Source organism: Thunnus albacares, chromosome 6 (genome assembly GCF_914725855.1).
Source record: "Thunnus albacares chromosome 6, fThuAlb1.1, whole genome shotgun sequence".
Classification (NCBI taxonomy): Eukaryota; Metazoa; Chordata; class Actinopteri; order Scombriformes; family Scombridae; genus Thunnus; species Thunnus albacares.
The window spans coordinates 5621981-5646804 of record NC_058111.1 but is presented as its reverse complement, the minus strand read 5'-3'; the positions used below and the strand labels follow the sequence as shown (position 1 = coordinate 5646804).

Below are 24824 nucleotides of genomic sequence, written 5' to 3'. Positions count from 1 at the left end.
AAGGAAGCTGCCTGTGTACAGACGCATCGGCTGGATATTTACAGATAATTACCGATTGTCTCTGTTTGTCTGTTAGATTTGCAAAATTATTAACAATTTTATATCAGGGATAAACCAAAATATATGAACTAACATATCTAAAAGTATAACGTCCAAGATATTTTCATTCTCAGTCCTTCCTCTCTGTGCATGTCTGTACACTGAGACAATATTTTAAAGGGGGAGAGAATGAGGTTAATCAATAATATGAATCCTTCAAGAGTTTATTCCAACAGCTCTGCCATTTTCCAGATTCAACTCTCTATAAAATCATCCATGTTATATTCTTACGTTGCTCAGATTATCACAATTCCCTTAATTAAAACAGAATAATATTTGCTTTACATTGATAATTTGTTAATTGTAACATACTCAAGATTTTTCCTTTTTTTACCTCTGTGTTCATCTGCAGTTTAGTCAGCGATGAGACAGTTAACTGTACATAAACGCTCTGTGTGTCGGCAGTATTTCATGCATTAGTCTGTCTTTAATCTCCTGGCAGGATATCTTCCTGGTGTTTGACAAGAACAAAACGAAACGCCTCGAGTATCAAGAGGTGGCTCCCGCTCTGAAGGCAGCAGGTAGGACTGAAGACACACAGCGACATAAATAAATAAATAAATACATATTTCATTACAGATTTATCATGTTTAATACATGTGTGGCCTCTGTCGGATTCTGGTTCCAGAGTTCAGGTTCCTCATCTTTCAGGGAATACCAACAGGGGGAGCCAAAACACTTCTCTTTACCTCTTTATCTCTGCTTTTTAAAACTTTCCACATAGTTCATTCACAGAGGTGGAGGCACTTTATTATGTTTACTTTGACCACATTCAATTTCAGATATAGTCACATATATATTTGAATTGTTTGAGCCACATATTGAATCAGCTTTATATTTTGAGTTTCTTGTCCTGTACTCTACTTTTGGTGATGAGGTGACACTTTTCTTTATATTCATGCATTAAGTAAGTTTACAGTAAAATAATGTAGTATCTCTCAGGACAGTTTGTATATAATAGGAGGGTTCCAGGAGTTAAACTATCGTGATGAGCGTCGGTCAGGATGAGTATGAAGGAGACCATGAAAACTTGAATTCACTCTCAAGATATTTATTTAATAATGTGGATTGTTGAAGTGTACGGGGAAAAACACACACATGGGTCTATATCTGAAAGAAAAGAAATACAAGATTAAATGAACACAGAAAATTATTCTCATATCTTTAAAAAGGAAAAATTGTTTCAACAAAACTAAGGATAAATCGTGGTGCAAAATAAACTTCTTACCACCTTATTCTGCCGCCACCGTGTAGAAGTGAAAGAATGAATGACAGTGAGGGGATGTGTTTAAAGAGGAGTAGAGTGCACAGGTGAAATGAATCAAGGTAATGAAGAGTAAACCAACCAACCAACCAATTAGTGAGAAGGAAAAGGGACAGCAGGAAGTGGAAAAAATAAGGCAAAATTAGTGAATCTTTACAACAGTTTGAATGAAATTAATTACAGAGATCAAATGCTGGATAAATGTGAGGCCATATGCAGTAAAGAGTCCTTTGTTGGTGCACTTTATTTTAAAAACATTTACATCTCATTAATCTAGTGTGATTTTTTTTCCTCTCAGCTTTCTGAAGTCAAAAAACACCCATCACTGGATTTACCTCCAATAAGTCACTCACTATGAGTTCATTTTAAATGAGCTACTTTTGACTCTTAGTCAAGTAAATGTTTAACTTTCGTCCTTTGTTCACTCATAACTTTCTGAACTCACATGCTATAAACCCTGATACATTTATAACAGTGTCTACATATATGAAGTTTAATATGTGAGGTCACATGACTGTTTCTGCATCTGTCAATTAAAGAGACTTGGAAGTGATGTGATCTAGATTTGTTGATCTGCTCTGTCTCTGCTTCAGGGATCATGGTGGATGATTTAGTGATGCAGCTGGTCGGACTGAGATACACAGAGGCGGACATGACCATCAGTTATCCCGGCTTCCTGTACCTGCTGATGAAACTGGAGAGCATGATCCGTAAGAGAGAGAGAGAGAGAGAGAGAGACGGGGAAAGAGGGAATGGGTGATTGGTTGGGAAGAAAAACAAACGGAGAGGAGCTGGATGCTACAAATTATAAACATTAACATGTTTAATTTGCATAAATGCTCACATCCAAAATGCTTCAATCAAACATGCAGTTCATCTGTAAATTATATATTGTTTTTGTCCTCTTTTGCAGACAAATTTCAAGCGTATGACATGGTGGGAATGGGAACTGTAACCATCAACTACAGACAGGTATGAACTTCTCTCTTTATCTGTTTTAACTACAAAATATACTAAGATCGAGTTAACAGGTGTGATATATGTTAAAATACTTATGACACATTCAATAGTATAACATGAATTAATTTAATAATAATAATATAATAATTTAATTAAGTTTTCTCTTCTCTGATTGGCTCCAGTGGCTCCACATGACCATGTACAACTGACCTGATCCGCTCTGACGACTCGCCAGGATTTCCTTCGTGTAGTATTTTTGTAGCAGTTTTTTTAATGCTTGATTTTCATTGTGTAGTATTAAATTTTTTAAATTGTATTAAAGTTAATGTGCAGTTTAGTTCAGCAGCAAAAAAAAAAAAACAGGATTTGTACTTTTGGACTTTTTGTGCCATTTTTCCTTTTATACATCGTCGTCATGTAGTCAAACAGTAACAGTGGAAACTGAAACAAACGATGTCAAAGGTCAAAGAAAGACGAGCTGCTGTGAGGAAAGTTTATGATTCACTGTGTTGGTGACACATTAGCAGAAACTTTGATGTAACATTTCTCAGCCTCAGTTAGAGATATTAGACTCTCCTTCCAGTCTAACATGAAAATGAATAGGCAGCCATGATTAGAGCTTCAAGCAACAGTTATATTGATTTATCATGTAGTCGACTAATCATTTCAGCGTTTTTCTCCACTATGCATTTCTTAAGTGACAAATAAAACTTGCTGGGATGAGTTTAAAGTTATGACCTGATCTACAGGATGCTTTAAACATGTTTGTAAAAATGTATGTAGCGGGTTTTGAACTCACTATTTCAATTTGTCGCTGGCTTTTTTCAGCATAAAGCTGTTTGAATAAAGATTATTGAAAGAGTCAAAGTGTGTGAAATCCTTCTTCTCCAGTTTATTGAACAATATGTTAAATTATATCCTTTCTTCTTAGATGTATTCACCCATTTTAGAAACAAAGGTCAATGGCCAACAGAGTATATAAAGGTAAAAAACACAATAAATGACAAGTAAAAGAACGAGATGATCCTTTCACTCTGGTTCATTTGCTTAAAAAGTTGATGAAAATTGCTTTCTGTGTTATCTGTCTGCTGTGTGTTGCAACATAAGTCGTCTTGCTGTGTCTAAACTTCAAAACACACACAACGAGTACTGTCATGAATAAAGACGTCTTCCTGACGTCGCCCTCTGATCTCAGACGCTCTCCGTCACATATTTGTAAGTCATAGGTCACATATTTGAAAGCATTTCTACAACTGTTTCTCTTCAGTTTGATGTTTGCTGCTGCTGTATGTTTATGGGATCTGTTTTTTTTGGTTTATGTTATCCCGTCTGTTTCGCTTCCCTTTCTCTAAATTTTCATATCACAAGGCCTTTTTTCGCTCTCTTGAAAAATTGAAACTGATTATTCATCCACTAGCCTGGTTATGTAGGTTTTTTCTCTTGCAGCTTTTCTACGGGGTCTGTGTCTGCCATGACCTCAACCACGGGGGATATTTTGAGCTATGACCCTCTGTTCTGTACTAGTGTTTGGTATGTGTAAATATCCGTCTTCCAGCATCATTCTTTAAAGTGAGAACAGTCAGAGATACACATACCAGAGGCTGTGTGTGTGTGTGTGTATGTGTGTATGTGTGTGTATGTGTGTGTGCTCAATATCCTGTTGTGCTACCGCTGTGTTAGTTCAGTCTGTCTTTTAGGACGGCATGTGATACTCATACGTCAGCCACACCCAAACACTTCTCTTCCTGTCTGTCTCCTTCACCTTTCAGTGTGTTTTATTGGAGTCATCACTGAACATTTTATTTCTCTTGCACTCTCTTGCCTTCTTCGTCTGATCCCACAGGAACTTATTTATATGAAAATAAAAGCCAGTGTCAGTATACGTACAGTGAATTGCGTGGGCTCCACCGGCGGTTGTGTTGTTTTTCTTTTCAATCTTTGTTTATTGGTTTTCCAGAGGATACGGTTCACATTGTAGAAGAGTTACAAGAAACATTGTTTTATATGAAAGTAGAGAATTGTAAAGCATCATGTATAAAACCCCCCCCAACACAGAGAACAAAACCATACATGCACACGTGGTTTTTCCATCATTCTCCCACCCAGCTCTTACTTATAAATTCCCCCAAACACAGAGAACAAGTCACGCCGCCTGATTCGTCAAATAGCACTTAGCAGTATTAATAACTGAAAGAGTATGCACAAAATAAATAAATAAAAAGCAGGAGGATATTAAAGAAAAACAGATAAACAAGTAATGGACTAAAAAAAGGAGCCCAGGGTAACAGGAAAGAGTTATGAGTCTAAAGAGAGAGTCTTCAGTTTATCCAAGTATTGTGTAATTGGACCCCAAGTGGATTTGAATTTCTCAGGAGATCCCTGCAGCCAAAACTTAATTTTCTCCAATTTTAGAAAGAACCAGTGTTTGTTTTTACAAAAACATGAGACCAAATCCTTAATGTAAACATAAAAGGCCAGTTCACCCAAATAAAAGGCTATAAGTGATTTAAAAAAAGAGCTATTAATACTCTAACTCACACCAGCAGCAGTTATATTAAATCTACGCTGTTCTCAGTGCAAGTAAATGTCACACTTAAAGGGTCAAATGACAAAAAAACATATTTTCTCACTTACATATGCTGGTAATATATCTATGCAGATAGTTGAATTTGAGTTATTTGTCTATGAAATGTTTGCTGCCACATCAGTGCAACGGAGGTGAATGAACACATCTTTATCCAGCAATACTGTCCCTGTTACACTGTCAACGTGTTTTCATTGGGACTATTTCTTCAGAAGTAGTTCAGATGAAAACTGTTGACAGTACAGATACGTCAAGTCTAGCAAATAAAACCCAAACTCTCTGCATTATATCTGCTGATATAAGTGAACCAAGCATTGAATTTTCAAGACGTGCAGAGACAATTTGGTTTATTTTCTTTTGTTTGTTTGTTTTTTTATACAAAAAATCAATTTGTCATCATCTAACTGAAAATATTGTTGCCTTTTCTTGCAGGATGATATGAAATTTTGTGGTTTTCATTGGAAAAGTACGAACTGGAGTTAATAACAGAGAGATTGTGTTCCTCACACACACAAAACATTCACAACAATGACTGAGTTTTTGTGCCTCAGTATTCATATCATCACCATGAACGTCACCAGCTACATTTGGAAACCAACTTCTCTTTGCCTCTTAAAGAAATAAAAATAATAATAATACATACCGTCTATACATTTAGTTTAGTTTATTTATTTATTTGCACAAGGTTACGATAAAATATTACACAGTAAAAAAGTTATATCAGTTGTGCAGGAGGGGAAAGAAGCCCAGAGAGTTTATACAAAGTCCTTGCCTTCATTTCAACAATTCATTAAAAACATACTGAGTCATAAAAACAACATAACATCAAATAGACAAAAACATGTATATCAGAAAAGATGAAAAAAAAGAGAAATAAAATGTGGCTCTTTCCTTATGAGAAGGGACCCAGATTGTAATTATGACTCACATCTGTTGTGACCAATCACGGAGCTGTTAGTAGTAGAGCTGCAATATATGGCGTCACATGACAACATCAAAGCTTAAACACGGTTCTGCTACAGTCTATATGCTGCTGCAGGCGGCGGTGACACTAATCGACCCGGACAGCCTGAGCATGACCTACCTCTGTAGGTGGCTCCTGCAGGCGGGACAGACACCCTCCAAACCAGCCTGAGCCTCCACCTGGCGGATTTAATAGATGACACCACCGTTCAGACCTTTGGTTTTATTTTATGAGTGTCAGTCCTCTGGGTCAGTGGTTCTCAAACGGTTTGGATCATGACCCCTCAAGGGTCACAGGCTACACGTGAATCATCTAGTAAGGATTGATTTTCTCCTGTTCAGGTTGTTTCTTTTTTTTTTAATTATCAGAAAAGGAAGAAAGAAAAAGTGAGAAAAAACAAGGTTGATGGAAATATTTCAGGTTCCTTTCTGATGATGCATCTTCATCAGTGAGGGTCTTCTCCCTTGTTGAGAGTTGTATCTCTCTTTTAACTACAGTTCGTCCATTTCTGAGCATTTTTCACTGTGCTGTTTGCAAAAGTTTCCAACATGTGCGATTGTTCCTCTGGTTGAAACACGGGCCTGTAGGTGAGTAACTGCACTGACTGTACAGCATGGATTTTGGAGTACAAATAGTGTGTTTCAGCTACATTTTGCTGCACTGTCACAATGTTACACAAATGTTACAACTGGAAGCTGCCCACTACAACCAGAGTTAACCTCTGACTATTAAGGGTTTATGATTAACTGAAGCAGTTTGGAGTTAAGAGCTGCATCCCTCTGGTCACAAACTGCTCTCTTTAACGTTTTCAAGCAATGCTCATGTGGATCTCTTTCTCTCATTTCCTTGGATATGTTGAGTCATGCAAAAGTGACTATTCTCAGGTCTGAACTGTCACACAAATTAATAATTAAATCGTTTTTATGTAAATGACTGAGAGAGAGGTTTATTAGATGACAGGGGTGGGACTGTCGGTTGGAATTTTTAACATGGCTGTAGGTATCGTGTTGTTGATCTGATCACTTTGGTCCAGAGGGTAAGTATTTGATGGGTTGTCATCAAATTTTGTGCTGACTGCAGAGGAAATGTTGGTCAAACTGGTGGCCATTCATGGACAACGCCTCTCATCCACTTCGTGACACTCCGGCCAGGCAGAGGAGCAGCAGACTCATCCTGCCTCTGTGTAACAGGACGTCCTTCTTGCCCACCACCATCAGACTATAACTCATCCCACCCCCCCCCCCCCCCCCCCCCCCCCCCCCCCCCCCACCCTCAAGCACAGACACACATTATTTACCTGGACATTTGCTCTTTTGCACAACCAGCTCTAAAATAGCATTTGTAATTTCAATCCAGTAGAATTTGCAGTTTATTGTCTATTTTTTATAATTATTCTTATCCCTTCCTTTATTTTAATGTTTATTCTTATTGTGTTATTTATTATGTGTATTGCTATTGCAGCTGTAACAAAGAAATTTTCCCCCGAGGGAGATTAAACTTGACTGACTCTGCAATGCAGTCAAATTCTAAACAACAACAACAGAAGGACAGCTGAGCAATTATAGATTTATTTTTTATTTATGTTTTATTGTTTCAATGTCTCACGTTCAAATGTTACATTAATATTCATGAGAGGTCTGTGGAAGCTACTGGAGACCCTAGCTGAAGACAAGTTGTCAATACACGCACATATACACAGAAGACAAACGAGATTACCTTCAAAATAAAATACTCTGAACTTCACTGAGGAAGGGGGATGGATTTACAGAATAACCAGACTGACACTTCTACCTATCCAGTGAAGCTCTAGTGGTTAAATTTATAGTAAAAGAAGCCATTAGATGAGGGGAAACATTTAGGGTTTTTCAGTGATTTATTTCAAAATAAAATGAAAAACAAATTCCTCTTAATTTTATTTTATGTTTTTTTACTAATATAATTTAACCTGTATATTCAATGAAAATGTGTTTTAATTTAAAAAAAGCGAATAAAGTCAGAGAATCCTAATTTTGTGCTGGATAGAAAGAAAAAAAGAGTGAAAACGGACAAAACAAACAAAAATAAAAATACAGGAAAAATTTAATTAAAGGTGTAAAATAGAAAAACATGAGTTGGAAGGAAGGAGGAGGAGGTCGGACAGGGCGCCAAGGGAGGGGACGCAAAATGAGTGGGACGTTTTTTTCTTGTGGTTTTGTCTTATTGACAGGTGTGTTTGCTTTTATACAGATTTTGGACGCGTTCTTTTACGTTTTTCCTCTCTTTTTTCCCCATTTACTTACATGGGTTTTCATCTGGTTTGATTTTCAAAGCCTTACCGGTTGGTCAGCTTTCACCCGACAGCCACCAGACTTCATGTGCCACCTCACGCCATGCCACCAAACACTGGATTGAACGGCACCATGACCCCCAGCTTGCCAAACGACTGGGAGAACTTTATCTGGGTTGGAGGTCCCGATGTTGCATTTCAATATGAGTTCTTCATGTTTGAAGTTCTGGGATTGGAGGAACTATTATTACACTTTTTTGGGGGGGGGGGGGGGGGCTCTAGTCTAAAAACCTCACCTAGGACACCAACACAGTCACGTCCGGCCCTGGGTGACAGTGTGGGCCACACATGACGCACATATATAACTTTGAAAAGTGATACCGGAAGCGTCGCGCCTCGGTGAGTCAAGCTTACCGGTGTCGCTGCAGCCTGTAGGAGCGGTCGGTTCCTCCCAGCAGCCACACCGCTCACAGGGAAAGCTTTTCTTCTCTCAGCAGCAGCAGCGGGGTTTTCTGTTGCACGCACCGGATATTCAACACATTAAAAAACACACTCACGACTGAAAGCGGCGAGAGAAGAAGGACACAGTCCTGGGTCGTGTATCCCTCCCCATCCCGCCTCTTTGATTTCGGGCGTCGTTGCTTCTTTTTCATTTTCATTTTTTATTTTTTGTATTTTCCTGACAGTTTCTCTGTGGCGCACTCAGGTTTCTTTTGCTGACATGGTAGATTATCACGCTGCCAATAACCAATACTCGGCTGGCGGTCCACCGACCTACATGGAGCAGGAGAATGACTGGGACCGGGACCTGCTGCTGGACCCGGCCTGGGAGAAACAGCAGAGGAAGGTAAGGGAAACCAAAGTCAGGCCCAGCTGCTGGGCCGAGCCGAGCCGAGCCGAGCCGGGCTGAGAGGAGGCGGCGGGCAGAAAGAAAATGGCAGGGGAGGGATGGGATGGGGAGTGGAGGTCAGAGACCGAAAACGGGCCTCGGCTTTGCTCTGTAAAGCCCGCAGCTGCTCCACTTTCTACCGACTCATTTTTTCTTCGCAGCCTGCCTCTCCTCTCCTCTCAGCCCGTCCCGAGGCTCCTCTCAATGTCAAGCACTCCGATTAAAACCTGCCTCCCTTCTCTCCAATTCGTCTTTCCACTGTGAATGAAAAAGTAGTCTGTGCAGAGCCCTGTCTCTCTCTCTGTGTAACGTTAGCTGCTGCTTTCACTCTAAGGTATTTTTTCTGGCACCTTTTTTTTTTTCTTTTTTTTTAACCCCCCCTGAGCGGAAACAGGGCGCCACATTGTCGCAAAAAATCAAAATTGTAACTGTGCGGACATTTGGCGCTTGAAACAAGACAACCAAACGGTGTTTTCTGGAAGCTTTAGGGCGTTATCAATCCTTCCTGTCCCACTTGTCTGCCTGCTTGCTTGCTTGGCTGGCTGGTTGGAGGCCAATAAGACTGGTGAGGCGAGTTTCTGCTGCTGCTGCTCACTACTGGAAGATTTGACCGATACGGTGGTTTTCAAGGCCGATATATATATAAATATCTATTTAGTGTGTTCACATTAAATCACGTTTGTAAGAAAGATTGACGGAAGTTTCTTTCCACATGATTGAACTCATGGCTGGTTGGGAAAAGCACCTGGTTAACTTTTTCATTGAAACCCATAGCCTGCAGTGAATGGCCTTATATGGTTAGCAAAACATTACTGAGGAAGTAAATGACTGTGCAACATATTTTTTTTCCCCATGATTGATTGGCAAATCAGAAGGTCATGAGACACAGACTCTGTTTATGTGACAGGTCACTGTAGAGAGAAGCTATCAGCCCCACAGTGTCTGGAGTACCTGTGTGTTAAAGCTAAACAAGACCGCCACCATGAGCTATGCTATGTTGAGCACACTCGCTGTATATGCAGAATATTGTCATATCTGATGTGACAATCACACCTGAGCTCATATTCTGCCCACAGCTGCGGGGACATACATGTTCTCTGTAGCTACGCTCGTCTCGCAGCACAGAACTGACGCCTACCTGCTCTGCTGCAGGTTTTTACTCAGCTACAGTAATAATCTGTGTAAATATTTGGACACCGAATAACGTTAAACAGCTTTGCACCATATAACCCATCACACCTTGCGTTTCCTTCTTCTTTAGCCTGATACTTCCACTAATCATCACCGCTGTTATCACCATTTACACATCCTTTTTTTTTTTTTTTTTTTTTTATATGTATCTAAAACAAGCAACCCTGCTCACCTACTCTACTCTCTTCCATCCCCGTCTCCAACAACCAGTTTCTCCTCATCCTCTAATCCTCTTTCCTGCTCATCATGTCTGTTAACAGATGATGCTTATGTTCCCGGGAAATATTTTGGCTTCCTGTGTGCAGTTTTCCCTAAGGATGTGAATGGAATTCGTTTGATTCAGTTGACTAAAACTCTGATAGGCTCCAAAATGGACACTGACCGAGGATGCACATCATCCTGATGAAGATATGTATGTGTCTACATGGACACATAATACCACCTTAAAAGTCTCTCACATCAGTCTTACGCCCTCTAAATCCCCATCAGGGAGTGGGTAGGCAGAATAATTAAGGATAATTTGAAGAACCATTGCTTAACAGCGTGGAATGATTGAGAGGGTGTGTATTTCTGCGTGTGCGCGCTCTGTTAACCAGACTACACACCCTATCTTATTCACTGACTAGCCAGATGACTGGCATACTTTCTAGTGGTGTGACAGCATGCCGAGCATTGAATCGTGCATTTTTATTAGGCCACTCAGCATTTTAACCGTCCACATCGGACATTCCCGCATTCGATTGCCATCAAACCTGGCAGGTCCGGTCCTCAGCTGTTACCTCATGCTGGTTAGCCAGGCTGTTTGGACGCTCTGTGCATATTTGTCCAGAGATCACACGGGTCAAAGTTTCCTGAAAAACGTACCAATCATTAACAGGCTTGTTATGCAAACCATTCCTCTGTGTTCCCGAATATGCACTCATCGGCGGATGCTGATAGGTGTTTGATTGATTGGGAACAATGCAGGCTAGGCTGGGGACATGTAACCCCCCCCTCACCCCCCCCCCCCCCCCCCCCCCCCCTCTGCCAAGTATGAGCGTTTGCTGGCCCCCGGTGAGGCGGGGGAACCAAGGGCAAATTCCTGTGGTGTATTCACGCTCGCTGTGCCAGTTATTGCGCAAAAGTGAGCAAATGCCTCCCACAGGAATATCAAGAAAGACGGTAGATGTAATGAGTGTGGGAATGGATTGTGTCCTGTGAAGCGGTGAGTCCGTGAGGTCAAAAACAGGAGTGGACTGTAAGAGGCAGAGTTTTCCGTCACGCTGACACAGCACATTTACCATTTTGAGTAATACAAGAGGGGGAAGGAGACGGTAACGCTGAGGATTTTTGACATTCTTGCCTTTATTTGGCGTCCACAGTACAGAGAGAGAGAGAGAGAGAGAGAGAGAGAAAGAGAGAGGAGACGAGAAAACATGACAGACAGTGAGACGACATGTGACACAGGAGGTGCATAGTTCACACTTATCACACTCTTATCTAATGAAGCCACAAAGACTCCCCAAAGAGCAGGACTTTATCTGCTTCTGTAAAAAAAAAATGCAGTCTCTCGTCTCTATCTTTTTAAATAAACAAAAAATGATGCAAGCTTAAAAATGACACTCGGCAGCAGTCGTGCTTTTACTTATTTTGCACCTTTTTTTGACTAAATAAATGAAAAGTTTCCCAGTTCTTCAGACTTCAGAGTTTCACTCAACACAAGAAGAACTTGTTCTGGGACTCTCTTGTGATATTTCATCCCTGTACACACTTGTACAAAGTGAATCTGTGTTTCTTTGGCAGAGCTTTGTCCTTTTTCAGCATGTTTCCAGTTGTCCGTTTCGTACATTTCTCAACATTTCTCAACACCCCAGAGTACCTGGACCGAGCCCAGCTGAGTCCAGTCGACTGTTTAGTTTCAAGCGAAGCTCCTCGTTTCGACAAACATGTTATTAAGCTTCTCTCTCTCTCTCTCTCTCTGGCTGCTGAGGGATCCACCGCACGTTGAAACATGTCAAAGTACGCAGTGACGCCACCGGAGAGGTTTTTTATTGTAACATGCGGAACATGCAAATCCAGCTTCTCAGTGACAGTTAGGCTGAGCATATTTCTCCTGTCATGAGACGGGGAGAAAGTACAGCAGAGGTGGGTGGGTGAGCTAACAAGGGAGGCATTAAAGTATACATACCAAAGGTGCCTGGAGCAGCCTGCATCATCGGTGATTAATTAGTACTCGTACTAATTGGATTAATTATCACTTTTCCTGTTTCTCTCTCATGCATATCAAGTAGTTTTTTGACTAATTCACAGAAAAGACAAAAGCAGAGATGATGACGATGTAATGCAGCAAAGTGAACAACCAATGGGAGGCGTGCAAATCAGAACAATTTCAGTATTCGCAGCCAAAGAAATGAACTTTGGGGTTTGTGTCAGAGTTCCGGCGTCTTCGTCGTTAGCTCGTATCAGGATTGTGGAACATTTCCTCTCATAAACCATTCGTGTTACTGAGGCAGAGTCAGCTGTGGTCACCGACTGTGATGTTTATCTGCCTTCATTTTCCTATACTGGCAGCCGTCTCAATCCGTCAGCCTGTTTGCACAGAGGTGATTGGAGCAGCGCTGTTATACGGACTCACAGCTGAACAGGCTTTACAGTTAAGAGCTGTAAGTGATGGAGAGATGAGGAGGAAGACCTGTGATGGCCTGTCACACACCTAAAGTTGGTTTTTTTTTTTGTCACACAATCAGTCATTTCTTTAGTCTGTTGTTTAATTTTTCCAGTCCAGATGTGTCCTCCCAACGTCTCAAAGTAAGCAGCATGATCTTGTTTGTACGTTGCCTTCCCTGACACACCCCAGCAATGCCCAAACTTGCAAAACACACACATATTTTTTTCCATTGCTGCCAAGGTGGGCAGCTGGACACAATGTTAGTTTGTTCTTTTGCCGCCTACTTTCACATGCTTTCTGTGTGACTGACTGGCTGGCAGGCAGGCAGGCAGGCGGAGCCACTTCAGATGGTCAGGGTTGGCTCAGGACGAGCTGTGAGTGACGTCTCGTCAGGACAAACGGACCAAACAATACATCCTGCCGTCGTCAATACTCTGACTAAGATCTGGCTGCGTGATTAGCTGCAAGGCCACTTTTTTTTTTTTTTTTTTTCTTTCCTCCCAGACTCTCTTCCTGTTCCAAAAACAACGTTTAAAAGAATGAAGGGAGCTAAAAATGTTTTAGGAAGGTTGCTCGCTAAACAACAATAGACAATGCCCCGTTTGTAGGGAATACAAGGAGCAGACACTTTCGATTGGTTGTCTGTCAGTGGGTGTGATTTGCTGATGTAGTGTTGCAGGACCAACCTGACTAGGATACGGTTTGACACCAGAGGAATCTACTCGTATCTTGAATGACAGCAGTTATCAGTCAGTCCTGATATCAGTCAATTCTGCCCATTGATTGAAAATATTACTCTCATATGTTGCTGAGTCTGTTTTTCTCTGTTTCAGGTGAAACAATAGGTCAGATTAATCCTTATTACACACTGATATGTTGTGTTGTAGCTTAATCTGCTTGACCAGGATCATCCTCTACAGTATGTACTAGATATAAACTCACAGTGACTCCAAGCTCACACACCTGAAACCAGATCTTTTTGATTTCCATTATGGGGAAAATCTGATGCGTACAACTTTATTTGAAAAATTGAATTGAGCTCAACACATTTAACAACATTTTTGCACAATAGTTTTATAATAGATTGATCATTTAATGTATAGATGAAGCGAAAATGCCAAAAAAAATTGTGTTTTGGACTGTTTGTTGGTGAAAACAGTTATTTTCAGAGGTTTCTTCTGCTTTATGAGAATGAAATTCAACGGGAGATGTTGCCGCATATAACTTCCTCTTCCAGATGTGGACAGTTTACATAACCTAACATAGTCAGAGAAGACGTTTCTCACGGTTTTAGTCGTAACCGTGGGACGTCTGAGAACATTTCGGGATGTGAGATAATGGAAGTGGAGCCCTCCATCGTCCCCCTCTCTGCCAGCTGATTCCAGGTCAGCTGTGGGAAAGCCCTCTCCCTCAGCTGACCGCGATCCAGAATCAGCTTGTGGACCTAAACAGCGAATCAGTCAATTCAGCAGACGGCCCGCGAGAGGACAGAGCAGAGAGGAATGTACCCCTCTGTATTTCCCCCTCTGTCCTTCTCTCTGTTCTGCTATTGGCCGCGGTGAGAGAGAGAGAGAGAGAGAGTATGCAGGGGGAAACATTCCTTTGGTGGCCCATTATAGCCTGCTAGGCCAGTGGGAGGGGGTTTGTTACTAAAGGGGGGCGGGGTGTCCTGTTTTTTTTTGCCCGACAGGAAAAAAAAAAAAAAAAGAGTTGGAGGGATTGGGGGGGGCGGGTGGGGGTGTTTGCAGGATTGCAGATGTGGAGACGAGAGGGAGAATCCTCCTTAGGGGCAGAGGGTGCTCGCGGGGGTGGGTGGGTGGGTGGTGGTGGGATGGGGGGTGTAGCGAGATTTTCCAGCTGGTTATGATGTGGCGGAAGTTGTGGCGCCAATCTTTGCTCCAAATATTTGTTTGCAGAAAAAGCTCTCAGACACCACCGCTCTGTGACTGACTGCACTTTGGAACCATTTGCTTTATTTCTAGTGCAGCGAGTTAAAGAAACAAACAGTCCGATCAGTTAAGAGATTGTTGCGTAGTGTGTAGCTCCGCGCTGGTATTGACATTGGTCGGCCTGTGTGTGTGTCGAGGTGGTGGAGCCTAATGTGTTTCTCTTTCAAAGAGATTTCTTTACGGTCTGTTTCTCTCCCACTCTCTTTGTGTGCATTTTGGGCCAGAGGGGAGGACTTGGGTGCGTCCGACGAATGTCATAGAAGCCATGAATCCCCTGTATTCAGTTTATGGCTGACATAACCTTAGCTCGCTCACTAATTGTTGCTGTTCACAGGCTTACTTCTTGGCTATTGTGCATAGTTATGAGGATTAGTAAATGGCATTTCCCACTGATGAATTGAAATTGGCAACAATGGGGAACTAAGTATTTCCTTTTGGTTGGCTGCCAATATGCATGTTGATGGTTTTAGCTTGAAGCTCAGACCCCCCTCTCCTTCATGCATCCTCCTAGTTTATCCTCGACAAAGGAATTTGAAGGAATATAAAGACGTTTTTTTGGCAAATAAGCTCTTTGGTTCGCTTCCATTGGGTTTTAACAAGAGTCTACAGCCGTGCTAGCAGCTCTGTGAGGCTGACGGAGGCCCAACGGCGCTTTGAGCTAAATGCTAACATGCCAAATGGTAACATGCTCAAAATGACAATGCTAACATGCTGATGTTAAGCAGATGAAATGTTTACCATGTTCGCTTTCTTAGTTTAGCGTATTAGCATGCTGATGTTTGCTAACTAGCACCAAATACAACGTGCAAATGATTAATTTTGCAGGCGTGAGGTAGTAAATCAAAGCACTGGGCAAGTTAAAATTTGACCAGATGATGGTGTTAAATGAATCACGAGATCACCAAAAGGTTCTGCAGTTCATTCTGAAGGGGACATGAATATCTGAACCAAATTTTATGGTAATCCATCCAATAAGTTGTTGAGACGTTGCACTCAAAGGCAGAAAAGTCGAGCTCATGGTGTCGTTGGTCTTCAGGATTCATCATGCACTATGGATATCTGTACCTTATTTATGTATCAATCCATTCAGTAGATGTTGAGACATTTTACAGGATAAATGATGATAAATGCTAGAGATCCTCTGAACATCTGTATAAAATTCCACGGCAATTCATCTGATAGTTGTGGAGATATTTTGGTCTCGCCGTGGTCAACTTGTGATGGGCATTTTTCACTTTTATATACGATTAATTGGAAAGGTAATCCATAGACTAACTGATAATGAAAATTGTGCTGGCTGTCTTTTCATTGGACATAATCATGCAGAGATTCAGGTGTCAGTTGTTTTTCTTTCTGTGCTGTTGTGAATGTTGATGATCAGTGATGCAGGATCATCACTTCCAGCAGACTCATGCCAAAAGCTTGTGGTTTTTTTTTTTTTTTTTGTCTGGAACAGACTGTGACAACATTAGTATATTTCAACAGAGAAGTGTGTCACACTGTGTATGAGCACATTCCTCTGCGTGTGTGTTTTCTAATTTAGCCTCGGTGTTTTTGAGAAGTTGGGGGTGGTGGTGGTGGTGTTCGTAGGAAAGCAGCAGCAGCAGCAGCAGAAGAAAGAGATGTGTGTTTAGGTGTGGCATGTGTGTTTAGATGCCTGAGTGTATGTATGTGAAGGGTGGGGGGTACCATTATATTATGGGTTTTGGGTAAGGGTGGAGGGTGGGGGGGGGGGGGGTGGGGGGGGGGGTTGACTGCAGTTTGAGAGTGAGGTTTTCCCCTCCTTCTAGTTTTCCAGCAGAATCACATAGCTGTGGGTTTGTGTGCCTGAGGCTGCTGGTAAACACGGTGCAGTTAAACAAACACAGATCCCTCTCTTGTCCTCACCTACTGCACGGCTGTGTGTAGGCATGCATGGCTGTTTGCTAGTGTGTGTGTGTGTGTGTGTGTATGAATCTGATTAGGTGAAGCTTTTTCAGATTCCACCTAAAGGTATTTTGCATTATCTACGGTCCATTGAACATCCAGGGAAATAAACTGAGGAACAAGGTATTATTAGAATATGTAAAGCCACACTTCACTTTTCTTTCAGCAAGTTCCCCTATAAACAAATACCTCAGTGTGTTTAAACGGACGGACTTCCCACCCCCCCCCCTGCTGTTTGTAGGTGACTAACTGGGCTGCACTTATAATTCTAAAGAATATAAACCTCATACTGTGGTCGCCGCTGCAGTTTTGAAATTAGAAATCTCTGCGGGTTATTTTTAAGAGGAAATGTATTTTAAGGGCATTGTGGGGAATCCCTGGCCTGCAAATCTAGATAGTATTATTGAACTATCAGTCACTATATTCAAACTAACCTGTACTGATAAGGGCTGAATGATATGAAAATGATGTCTCACCATCCCTATTTGAGTGATTTTTTTTTTTAAAAAAAAAAGATATCAGTGCATCCTCACTGTGTAACACTGTTACCTATCTTTTGAATATCTCTGCTTGTCCTTGAATTTCTCTCCTCTGTCTCCATGGCTGCAGATAGTGTTCATACATGTATCTGTGAGGCTGTAGTGAAGCCTCTGAACCACAGCACTCTGCAGGGCTCTGTATTTTTGGAAACAACCACTTCAGAGCTCTACTTTCCATCCCGCACCTGACAGAGCGAGAGAGTTCAAATTCGATAAAAATTTGATCAGAAAAAAAGGGGTAGAAGAAGAAGCGAAACCCTGTTCTCACTGTTGCCGTTTCACACTGTACTCACCTGTTATGAGGGTTTCTGACACTGAAGGCTATAGATAGATGTGCATTAGCACATGTCTTATAAAGGGCTTTTTTTATGGTGTATGTGGTTGTTGATGGGTTAGTTAATGCGTGCTGTTTAGCTGTTGCTCTTGTCCAAAGTGAGATGTGAGGAACTGCAAAACTAAAATACTTCTTATGAAAGCTTCATTTTTTTTTTTTATAGCTCACATGATTTTATAAAACAGACCGGGACTTAGAGAGTTAAAAAACTATATTCATGATCTTTGCAGCAGTTTGGGGACCTGTTTTATGGATAATAGTTCTTTTTATTGACAAGTATTAACAGGGTTTTACACATAAGGTCAGTTTACTAGTCACAGGGAACGCTACTCAGCCTGAGCTTTGTCAAGTCTGACAAAAAGATGCTGCATAGTTGCATCATGGGAAATGTAGGTTTTAGCTTGACCCATACTAGGGACTAAAAGTGATTTTGACCATTTGTTTTTAATTTGTCTTGTGAATCCACCAACTTTATGAAAGTGCAGCATTAAATCAGTGGAGCTTCATCCCTCTGCATTCCTTATATTGAGCTCAACTCCCGTCTCTGTTTTCTCAAGGTTTAAAAATACCTTCTTTATCTGTTGCCAATTGAATTTACCTGAGACTCTCAAAGTCCTGAAAGTATGTTTTTGTTCTTTTTTAAGAGCAGGTGTCATGTTTGTTAAATGGTTTATATTTTAGTGTTTAAAAAAACCTCTTCATGTCTGCACACATAACTTGTAGCAGTGTGTTAGACTGAGCATGTGGTCTGTTGGTCCTCTTGAGGCCGATGGATCTGTCAGAGTGGAACAGACCGCCTCACCCAGAGATTATATCCCCGCTCAGATGACCAGATTATATCCAGATCTGACATATATATATATATATATATGAGAAGAATAGAAAGGTGGGGACTGATATGTAAAGGCACATGATTTACATATGCATGTGACTGCTGATTTGTTTTGCAGTCTGGTGGTTAATTAAGAGTGCAGTGTCAACAAATGTGAAGAGTTATAAAGATGATTGTCATCAGAGCTTCGACCTTCCGACCTTCAGTCAGAAAGCTGCAGTTCACAAAATAAGTGCCATAAAAACACCAATAGAAGCTGTAAACTCCCACAAGTTAGTAATTTGAGATAAATAAAATAAAACCCCAATGGAATCTTATCTTAACATCCCCCATTTTTATATGATCTGCACAGGCAAATTCTTCTCTTACCTTTTTTATGATCTGTTTTATCGCAACAAATAAATTTTATGTACTCAAGAGAAGAAAAGGAAATAACACCTCTGTGGTATGGAAACAACATCTTAAATAGAACAACGTATGCGTTCAAATGAACTGTAGTTTCAGTTTGAACAGATCAAATTTATACAGAGCTGATTTATTTTCTCGGCTGTTTTGTCAGTGCATCCTCCGGCAGGTCAGGTTCCAGAAAGCAGACCATGCTCGGGTGATAATATTGTTGTTCTGTAGAATATAGAGCTTGATGGATATCTGCATGCGTGGCCACACCTAGACAGGTTATCCTCCCTCTGGGTTAGGTGTGTGAGTGTGAGAGAGAGAGGGAGAGAGAGAGAGGGAGAGAGAGCACAACAAACAGGCCATGCTAGTCTGGTAACAAAGGGTGAGCTGGGATGGTAAGGCCTCATCCTACATCTGGGACATGCTTATACCCACACACATACACATACACACGCAGCAGCAGACATCTGGAGGGGATGTTTGCATGGATCAGGGGTTTAGCACCGCAGCTGCAGCGTGCCAGACTCCTCCACCTCGTTGTCAGTCGGATCGTTGTACAGCTGCGGCTCCAGACCTTAACAACAATTAAACCAGTATTAATCAAACAGATACACGGAACATCTAATGCTCTTCACCGCACACTTGTCACATTGTGGAAATAGCGTGCATATTTTTTTCTGTTTCTTATTGAGCACACTGTGCACAGCAAAACTTGTTCCACCCTCTTACTCCTTTGGATTCCTAAAAGTGTCGATTTGACATACTGTGCTACCTCGCTAGTTACGCACATCTATGCCACGTGTGGGTTTCAAACCTCAGTTTTTATTTTTAATTTTTTTTGCTGTTGAGCTCAGTTTTGTTCGTGGTGCAGAATAAGGAAACTGTCAAGTACCAAAAGCTGGTCTGATCAGATTAATAATCCTGTTTACTTATTTATTGATCAGATATTTCTTGGTTTAGATCAGAAATTTGGAAAGATTCTTGTGTGGTTGCCTGTTTTTAGACAACAATTAACATTTAAGAGATTCTTTAGTTAAATGAATGAGTTGAAATGTTGTGGCTGTGGAGAGTTCTTTAATTGTAAAGCAGATACATGAAGTGTATTTACATCAACAGAGTCTTACTTTCAGATTTCATTACAGCTCCAAGAAGAACATATCTTGATGAGGACAAGTTTCTGTATATTTCCTAAATGTCACATGTTGATTTAGGGTTCATCTTTTCTTTCTTGGAAAGTGAACTGAATTCTGAGGGGGAATTACCCAAGTGAGGCATCGGTTTGTTGCGGTGTCGAGACAAATGGCTCCATCGATAAACGGTGGCTTTTAAAACATCGTATCGCAGGTGAAGACGAGGCAAACAAACCCTGCTTCGGTTTGAGTGTGTGTGTGTGTGTGTGTGTGTGTTTGTTTCCTCTGCGGCCGTCTCTGATTTCTTCGGCTTCAGCATCCTGTTGTATTATTGAACAGCTTTCAAAGTGGGGCACTGTGCAAAGAGGTGAAGAAGAGAAGCCTACTGGGACAAACACATACAGAACATACTAAGAGCAGATACAATGGATGATGTACACCAGGTTATTTAAAACCAGCAGGGCTCCAGACTATTTTCACCACTGTCCCAAAATCAAAATGTCCCTTTACTTTGTTATTATCATCTATAGTTGTTAGTGGCATAATAATCTCAGTCTTTGTATGGAGGTCTTTGTGCCCTGAAGCCACTACTCCACCACTCGGTCACTGTTTTCACTGAGTCATACTGCTGGGCAGGAGGGTCATGAACAGAGATTCGCAGTGCAGCATATTTGCGAGGTCCTGCCAGCGAGCTGTTTGTGACTGATAGATGGACCGGTACCACAGGAACATTTCAGGTCTCGCACTGAGTACCCAGTCAGTGATAGTAACTATAGTAACAGCATGAAAATACGTGCCCCAGTGTAGGTAGTGCTCAGTTCAGTTTGTCATTTGCTAAGTGATAGTTTAAAATAATATAAAATGATATATAAAATCCCTTTTTTTGTCCAGGAGGCGTCCTGGGGAAGATTACTGTTTGTCTCAGACATGTTTTCTATTGTTCCCGGGACGACGGGACACTGTTAGTCTCGAGTCCTGAAAACCCACACACACACACTGCTTTCTGTGAAATACATTGACAACACAGTAAATCTACTGTAGAGATGTAGATAAAGTGTGCTGTGATGTTTTTTTTTACCAGTTGAATTTTCTGCAGATTATCACTGCTAAAACAAACAAGAAACATAAAATATATCACCTCCTGAATGTAAGAGGATTCTCCTGTCAAACAAACACCTGCTGTTTAAAATGCTAATATAAAAGTGTGATAAACAATCTGTAAAATATTCATTAGTTTGTAAATGTGCCAGATGTCTGGCTAAAATCAAGTATGTTTAAACTAATATGAAGTTAAAAAAACAGGGAAATGTTCTGTCTGGGTTTTGTACACCTGACCTGAGGCAGAAACATTCAGTGGGTATCAGTGGAGCCTGTGTTGGTTTCAGGGCACATAACAGCAGCATTAAATATTTACTGATTGAGCCTGGCCTCCAGGTTCCTCTGCTCTCATTTATAGCAAAGACACCCTGCTCACCAGATCCCACGCAACAGCACTCTCTTCCTCTCATTCTCTGACTCTCCACGTTTATTTCTTCCTTTTGCATTTCTCTACTAGCTCTTTCTGTCTTTGCCAGAGTTGTTACGGCAACAGGCTCAGACAAAATAGGATAACCGGAGTGTGTGTGCTGCTATTTATAGGACTTTGTTGGTGTGTTTTTTTGCCATTGGTGTTGCAATACCAAATTGTTTTTGTGTCTGTGTGTGATTTAACAGTTAAGCTCTGGGGGGGGAGGTTCTGTCTGTATTGTGGGATATCTTTCTGGTCAGGCATCTCCAGGACCAGCCTGGAGCCTGTTCATAACTTTAGTCTGGTTTTATTTGCCTTTCATAGTTCAGAGGTGGTCCCATAGAGACTGCAAGCCTCAAGCTTTTACAGAGAGACACAAGACATGGACAATAGAGTCTAATTTTTCAGTACAAAGAAGGGCTCTGGAATCAGTTTAAATATGCTCCGGCTTGTTTTAATATGTGGAAAACTGACACACAAATATGTACAAAAAAAAGGAGACACCTTTGTTTTAGCGTAGCCTCTTTTCAAAAACAAACACTCCATCTGAAATACAGATACAAATAACAGCTTACATTACAATCTGGTTGTTAAACCTTTTATGCTTTTATATTCAAATTATTTGTGCTTAATCTAATCGGTTCACAGTGCTACAAATCCCTCTTACACATGTATTTTGTTTTTGTGATTAAAATCTTTCACATTTATTGCATTGAATCAAAGTTTCAAACACATCCTGTGAGATCCTGAGGACAGACGGTTTGTTTTTCTGTATTATGCAGCCTGAAAGTTTAAGACCACATTTAGACTCACATGCAGACAAGCAGAGAGATGCAGAGAGCTTGATACAGATGTCTTGATAAACAGTTACTGCAGGTTCACTGCCAGTTTATGCAGCTGAAAAGACAGACGATCCAAAACACGCTGCTGCTTCTGCTGCTGCTGCTGCTGCTGCTGCTGGTTGCCTCAGGGTTTGAAATGAAAATGGAAAGCAGAAGGATACTTTTCCTCTTCCCTCGTCTTTTTCTGTTGTTGTTACTGTACTTAAACTTTTCCTGGTGACGGCACGGAGGCCTTGAACATCTTCTCAGGAGTTGTTCAGGTTGGTTTTTTGAGGTGAAAAGGCTTCATCCATCACTTCTAAACTGTTTTTATCGTTGGTTACTGGTCACTTCACTGCTAGTGTTTCAATCAGTAGAAGAATTATTGGTCAATATAATCTGTAGCTTTGGACAAATCTGTTATTGCGTCAGACATTCATCTCGCAGAGAAGAGAAATACTCTGAATACTAAACAAATGATGACCTTTGATAAGCGGCTCAGTGGTGAAGAATAAAGTTCCCCCTCAGAGAAGGAGAAGGAAGGAGAATGACTGTGTGACTGTGGTACTGTTCTCCTCCTCCTCCTCTTGGGAGTCGTAGTAGTGGAAGAAAGAGGAAGGAAGGCTCTGAGGTTTCTGTGGTTTTCAGCCCCATCCCTGTTTCAAATATAAAGTCACCACGCAAACAGTCAGGCAAGCCTTCTGAGTCAGACCAGAAAGACAGACATCACTGTGTTTGAGTGTGTCACTGTTGCTTTAATGGACCAGATGGCTGGTCTGCCAGTATAAAACAGGGAATATTTGTATGTCTAATTTTGCCACATTAGTGACTTAAAGCTGTTGTGAATAATGTTTCCTACCAGTTAGTCTTTGAGTACATGAAAAGTCAGTGGAAATACCAGGATAAAAATATTGCAATAGTTATATTTGGCTGAGTTGGATAAGTTTGTGTACTGAAACAGTAGATAAGATAAAGTGATGGAAACAGTTTTTGGGAACAAGCACTGACCTTGCAGGAGCTGCTTCTGTAGCTTCTCCTGCTATAAACACGAACTTTGCATTTTATCGTTCACCGTTACGTGCTGCTGCTCTGCAAGGAAGCCCAAAAAAACTACACATTAAAAATAGAGAGAGAGAATAAAGTGATAATCCTCAGTTTGAATCCAGACATGGATCCTGTCTGTCGTCGTCCCCACAGCTGATAAAAGCATTGCAGGATACTATCTGGACACATTATTTTCATATAAAGGTAGTTGATGGAAATGCACATTTTTAGCTCTGTTGAGAAACTGTTTATGACTTCCTCGCCGGTATTGGAGATCCTCTTCTATTGAAGCCTTTTCATCTGGTACAGTATTTAAAAGTCAAAGTTGACATTTCAGTCAAAGTAGCCGCTGTAACAGAAAGTCGTCTAGCTCGCAGTCCCGCCTGGTCTTAATGTGGGTCAGGGAAGTCCTCTGCCCTCTCTGCCATCGGCCACGAGCCTACTATCCTGTCTGATCCAATCAAAGCTAGCCTGCAGGGGATTATTTAGCTACCGTTCCCCAGTTAACAAAGACTCCTCTGTTGGCCTTCCTCTGACTCACAGTGCTGTGGGGAGTGCACGATAGCGTGCACGTGGAGTTAACACAGACCCTGGCACCCTGCAGTAGCTCTAGAGCGGCACAGTTTTGTCTTTTAGTGTGTGTGTATGTGTGTGTGTGTGTTAGCTCAGCGTTCTGGTTTTGACACCACTGCTGTGGAGACATGAAGGCTCGCGATTCTCACGCTGCAGCGTTTCGTGCTGAGCTCGCCACCACAGTACGAGACAGTTTCTGTGCAAACACGTCCTCTTGGCACCTTTTGGGATTGAGTTATTAATTTATATTTGCCTTCTCTCTGATATTCAGGAACACTCTGACAACTGCAGCAGTGCTGGTGTTCCAGCTGTGCTTCGTTAAGTCTTTACTTTGTCACATCAAATCCAAGCGGGAGCATCATGTGAAGTCTATTTTAGAGAAAGAGGAGGATGCAGAGAAAGATGGAGAGGGATAATAATAAGCAGTAACGCACTAATGGACGAGAAGCTGAAGAACATAGTGTTTTTTAACAAAAGGCAGCGTGCAGAAATCTCTACTAAAGAGCCCAGTAGTGTGACCAGTGCGTACTATGGACATCAGGTGCTGAGATGCATTTTAAACCTTCTAAAAATAAGATGCTGTAATCGTAGGTTGCTTAGCAACAGCCCTGAAGCAGGGTTGTGGTACTTATATGGCTGCTGCGGTATCCTACAATGACCAAATTCGGTATAACAGTTTTTTTTTAAAAAAAGGAACTGATCAGCAGCTGAAACAGAACTCAGTGCAGCTAAGTATACACCAGTGACCCCCACTGAGGTGTGAGTGTGTGTGAAAAGCATCTCAGCATCGGCCGTCACATACATCAGCATACTTACAGCTATCAAAGCTCTCAAGTAGGTCTATTATTATTATTAGACTATTGTGATGTGTCTCTCACTCTTGCATACTCGGAGAATACGTCCAATGTT

At 41.3% G+C, this 24824-nt stretch overlaps 2 protein-coding genes across 5 annotated transcripts in view; both read left to right on the top strand.

The window, feature by feature from the left end:
- Positions 1–3184, top strand: part of zgc:85932 (uncharacterized protein LOC405875 homolog) — a 30626-nt gene extending 27442 nt beyond the window's left edge. Inside the window, exons 17-20 of the mRNA XM_044354775.1 lie at positions 542–620; positions 1957–2073; positions 2277–2335; positions 2506–3184. Coding sequence (XP_044210710.1) covers positions 542–620; positions 1957–2073; positions 2277–2335; positions 2506–2532 — 282 coding nt within the window. The 3' untranslated portion in view covers positions 2533–3184. The remainder of the gene's footprint in view (positions 1–541; positions 621–1956; positions 2074–2276; positions 2336–2505) is intronic.
- Positions 3185–8552: 5368 nt separating this feature from the next.
- The window catches only part of actn4 (actinin, alpha 4), a 56686-nt gene continuing 40414 nt past the window's right edge, over positions 8553–24824 (top strand). The window contains exon 1 of one of the 4 annotated variants that reach the window (XM_044353172.1): positions 8553–8984. In XM_044353172.1, the coding sequence (XP_044209107.1) occupies positions 8859–8984 (126 nt within the window). In that variant the 5' untranslated portion in view covers positions 8553–8858. The remainder of the gene's footprint in view (positions 8985–24824) is intronic. The other 3 variants (XM_044353171.1, XM_044353174.1, XM_044353173.1) reach the window with 3 other exon arrangements.